Source organism: Pavona decussata, unplaced genomic scaffold, assembly GCF_977016875.1.
Source record: "Pavona decussata unplaced genomic scaffold, jaPavDecu1.1 SCAFFOLD_447, whole genome shotgun sequence".
Taxonomy (NCBI): Eukaryota; Metazoa; Cnidaria; class Anthozoa; order Scleractinia; family Agariciidae; genus Pavona; species Pavona decussata.
This window is the reverse complement of record NW_028145798.1, coordinates 53,171-58,242: the sequence shown is the minus strand read 5'-3', so window position 1 is coordinate 58,242 and position 5,072 is coordinate 53,171. Positions and strand designations below refer to the sequence as shown.

The following is a 5,072-nucleotide window of genomic DNA, read 5'->3' as shown; positions in this document are numbered from 1 at the left end:
TGTTGTTGGTTTTTTTTAGTTGCAGGCTCTTAATGAAACATCTCTTCCCTAGTGATGCTAATGCATTACTTACCTGACACTTTCTTCACCCAAGCTTTTCCCTAGAGAGTAGATTTCTGGCTTTCTACCTGTGTGTATGTGTGTGGGAGGGGGGGGGGGGGGGGAGGTAGTGGGTGGAGGGGGACACATGCTAGTGAAATTGTTACACCCCCTCAGTCCTGAATTACTTATATAAGCCACGGTATGTCAAAGAATCGCATCAATCAGTATGCAGAGCGATCCTAAGAAGTGATAATGCTGGATGCTACCACTGTAGTGCGCTTTTGTCAACCATCAATTCCACTAGCAGAAGGTCAGGCATCGAAGTAATCCGCTATGATTTCTCTGACCCTCAGTCGGGTAAGGACTTATGTGACAGAAAGATCGCCCCTTGCAAACAGCGCCTTCGACATTATGTTGCTGAAAATCGCATCGTGGAAAGTGCGAAAGACATAAAGAAAGACTTGGAGTCCCCGCCAGGAATTGCAGGCACGAGCATTGCGGAATGCAAGTATCCACAAGTGAACACACAATCCACAAATATGTGGTTGCCATTGACAGCTGCAAACAGGACTGGTTTTCCGTTTCTTGTATACTTGAAGAGGTCCTTGTCTGTGTCAAAGAATCGCAACAATCAGTATGCAGAGCGATCCTAAGAAGTGATAATGCTGGATGCTACCACTGTAGTGCGCTTTTGTCAACCATCAATTCCACTAGCAGAAGGTCAGGCATCGAAGTAATCCGCTATGATTTCTCGGACCCTCAGTCAGGTAAGGACTTATGTGACAGAAAGATCGCCCCTTGCAAACAGCGCCTTCGACATTATGTTGCTGAAAATCACAACGTGGAAAGTGCGAAAGACATAAAGAAAGAATTGGAGTCCCCGGCAGGAATTGCAGGAACGAGCATTGCGGAATGCAAGATTGACCAATCAGCGATGTCAACAGGCGCTGCTAATAACAAGATTTCGGGAATAACGAAATACAATAATTTCTCTCTGACTTCTAAAAGCATGCGCGTCTGGCAAGCTTACAATGTTGGAGAGGGCATGGATATAAAGGGGTCTTGGCATGAACAAAATGTCTCTGGGCTCGGAAGGATTGGGGAGTGGACGAAAAAGATACCGCGTGTTACACAAAAGAAATACCAGGCAAAGGGAAAACACGATGTTACTGACTCTGTCAATACTTTTAGCTGCCTTGAACCTGCTTGTATTGCCACCTTCAAGACAATCGAAGAGGGAGATGAGCACATGGACACAGGTCATCATATTATGACTCCAGAGAAGGAGTCCATATACGACAACGTACGTAGGCAGTGAGCAGCTGTAACAACATCAGTAAAAGATGCTGGCCAGAAAATTGGCAGGGCAGATTATGTTCCTGTGGCGAACTTAAGACTGGGCAAAGGATGGGCCTTAAAGAAGCCGAAAGCGGCGGTGAGAATATCTTTGGGTGTCAAAGAATTTTTGACAAATTTATTCAACAAGGGAGCTAAGGATCTTCACCAAAAAGCTATGCCAGCAGACGTGGTGGATCAAATAAAGAAAACTTTCCCAGTTTCAGAGTGGGTTGAGGTACAGACTGTCAAAGGATACTTTTCTCGTTTGGCTTCACAGCAGAAGGGACTTCCAGTTAGCGAAGAGGAGGGTGAAGACGAAGCGCTGGAGAAAGAGGATTACATGGAGCAACTAGTCGGGGTGGCTGAACAAGAGATCGGCCTCAAGCACCCACTTGTATATGATGATTTCAATTTTTGTGATCTCTCTACCGGGGGAAGATTAGCCAAGGTTCTGGAAAAGCAAAAACTCAGTCAGCTTCGGTCATTCTGCGAGTATTTGACGTGGAAATTTCTGGTCGTGCTAATCGTAAAGCATTGTATTACGAACCTCTTATACAATTAGCAAATTCCTGTGATTGTCGCCAGTAAAGAATTTTTTTTTAGATTCTTCGACTTAAAACCCGCCTTACTTAGAAATCAATGAGTCAGTTAAGGTTGCGCGACTCGTCGACTTGGTCCATTCATCGCACTCTCGCGTCCAAGATGATACAATACCAATCACATTGCGAGGCGTTTCATGACTTTGTATGAGGTGTTTCATATCAACATCAACACGAAAAAAGTTTATCATCAAGCTCTCCTAACTGTGGATCCCTTCTGCGGTTTCACTTACTGAGCGCTAAAGTATTTGGGAAATCTGATAGATCGTGGGTCACCTAGATGCTGATCATTGTGGCTTGTATGTACACTGGATCTACGCTTGGTTGATTCATTACTGATGCAAGAGCTATTTAGGCTATTAAAACGTCAGACAAAGATTATCTGTTAACGATCGTTTTGTCTAAGCTTACTTTATCTTTTAAAATATGGCTTGGAAAGTTACGGGGACTTTCCATGCTTGCGGTAATACATGGAAATATGACCTGAAAAATATAAGTCAGAGAAAAACTCAAATATTTTTATATGAAGGTAAGAACATTGTCATTTGTGCTCTATGAATAGTACAGTAACACTCTCGTAAGCAACCACCCTTGATGCAGGACAAAGTGGTCGCTTATGCTGAGAGGTGGTGATCTACGGGAAAAAAATAGGAAACTAAGCTCAAACCGAAGTGATTTGAACGTGATTACATAAAATTATTACCTAACAAGCAACAACTAAGGCAAACAGACAATGCCAATAATGTTTCAAATCGAATGGCGCTTAGAACTGTTGAAAATTTGTACATAACATCTTTCATCAATGATACAATCCAATTTTACCTATAGATCGTATTACAGCCTTTTTTGCTAGTCAACTGTTATAATCTTCCAGCACACTTGGTCAGCGCTTTTTAAAACTGAACTTTTGTAATATTTGAGCAATGGTTTTCTTACAGTCATACGTGATCATGCCGGGTGGTCGCTTACGAAAAGTCGGTTCGTTATGACAAAGTTGACTGTACTAGGTTTTCAAAGAAAAAATTCACCCTTTTTTTGCCCAATGAAAGGCCTTTTAAGAGCACTTGTACGGTAAGAGTCGGGGTAATCCTAAACAATAAAACTGATTTGGCTTTAACAATTCATTTTCACTTACCAAATACAGAATCAGGGCTTCATGTCAACAATTTGGTTTGTTTATGGCATGAATTATGCTCAAAGTTCCATTTTGCAGGGCCTTAGAGGGGCATGGAGTGTTCGTGGCAAAAATTCAACAAACCGTGACAAGCCAAATTTTTCTCAACTGATTTTGATAATTGGGTCAATAATGTAAAAAATGGTATAGGTACGGATGTTATGCAAGAAGGCAGGTAGATACACTGATGTTTTGAAAAATTGCAATTTTGGGTTGTAATTTTGACATTAATTTTGGCCAAACTCTAGCCCCAGGCTCCTCTCTTTCCAATACCTTGAGGGCAAAGTTACATGTATGAAATGAAAGCTCTATTATAGTAATATTCATAGTCAAATTCATTTGGCAGCACAATTTACCAGTTGGGTTTTATGGCACTTTCAAAATGACCCCTGAAAGGCTGGATTTTTTGTACTCAAAGGGCCAAAATGAGACCCCCCCTGAAACTCTAAAACTAAAGTCAGAGAAGTGAGCCAAATTGGCTTTTGAAATATCTCATGGCAACCAACTTCTGTGCCAAGTTTCAGCCAAATCGGTTGACCACAAGTTTTGGCCCCTGGAACACTTTCTCAGACAATGACACTTAAGTGGAAGAAACCTTAATATTTTTAACTTTTATTGTACGGTATGTTAAGAAACAGTTCACGCTACTTACGTACTAGTAGAGACATATCACTGTAATACCTTAATGCATAAACGGACTGAACAACAACAAAACAAAACAAAAAGCCTACCTGGCCAAAGATGCACAACCAAACACTATATTATTTTATAAGAAAGCAGTATGAATGTTTGAATTACCGTAGCTGAAACCTAGGCATACAGAGGGCCTTTCGAGTGAAAGATGTAGCAAGTATACAACTTTGAGACCTAACTGGGAGCGGCCTGCTAAAATGCAAAACTTTGCCCTACTGTAACGCAATGAGGCAGACTCAGTCGATGATAATAACACTCTTGTTCAGTTGAAGTTCAAGAGTTGAAATAACTTCTGTGCAGGCCGCCGCAGAAGCGCCACTAGAGCATGGTTAGTCTGTTTAAGTCCAATGTATATCGCCCCAGTGGCGCAGATCTATTAGAAGTGGAGTTTTTAATTTGACTGAAGGGAGTTAATTTTTGCGGCGTTTTATTTTACCGGTGTTCAATTCTGCAGGAACTAATTTTTGCGGATCGGGGTCAATTCGCAAAATCCGCAAAAATTAGAACCCGCTACTCGGTACGCTCAAAACGTTTTTGACGGTAAACTGTTCTTAAACAAAATGTTCAAATACTCAAGCTTGTTGCTACATGTTCCGAAAAATATTTGAAGGATAATAACCACAATAGCCTCCATTTGGCTTTAAAAATATGCTCAGATATTTGTCCTTGGACATTATCTGCTCCTCGGAGCCCACAGTTTTCCTCGAGCTTCGCACTCGGAAAACTGTTCGCTTCTCGGAACAGATAATGTCCGCGGACAAATTTCTGAGCATATTTTCGCGCCAAATGGAGGCTATTGTTTATATATCCAACATGCAGATGAAGCAAGGACCCTTGAGGCAAGTACTGCACTGATGTGACTCTACCACTGAGTCTGTCAGTCAAATCCTGAAGAGTCCCGTTCAACAAAAAGTTACTGATCAATACGTTCCTGAGGTGCTGTTTATTACGATGTACAAGGTGGTTATAACATTTGAATCACTAAATGAAATCCTCAAGTATGACCATTCAAATGAAAGCTACTAAGTAGTATATTTCTGTCGTTATGTTTATTATGCAGTTAATAAAAAGAAGGTGTTGGAACTTTTGAGCCAGTGAGTGAGCACTAACTTTATGTCCTGTTATTTGCCTCGCAATATCCTCCGGAATTTTAGAATTCGGAGTTGAACGAATCGAAATACCGAGCCGTTTTGGTCTCGTAAAATTTCATTTAATTCGCAGAGCCG

The 5,072-nt window shown here is 41.3% G+C and overlaps 1 protein-coding gene across 1 annotated transcript; it reads left to right on the top strand.

Annotated features, from left to right (window-relative positions):
- The first annotated feature begins 544 nt into the window (after positions 1-544).
- On the top strand, positions 545-1,369 carry LOC146450532 (uncharacterized). Its single transcript, XM_085100310.1, has one exon. It carries the CDS (start codon positions 545-547, stop codon positions 1,358-1,360), a length of 816 nt encoding a protein of 271 aa, XP_084956436.1. The 3' UTR covers positions 1,361-1,369.
- The last annotated feature ends 3,703 nt before the right edge of the window (positions 1,370-5,072 follow it).

What these genes read in the sequence shown, in the direction of transcription:
- LOC146450532 (XM_085100310.1), top strand. Translation starts at nt 545, where the DNA reads ATGCAAGTATCCACAAGTGAACACACAATCCACAAATATGTGGTTGCC.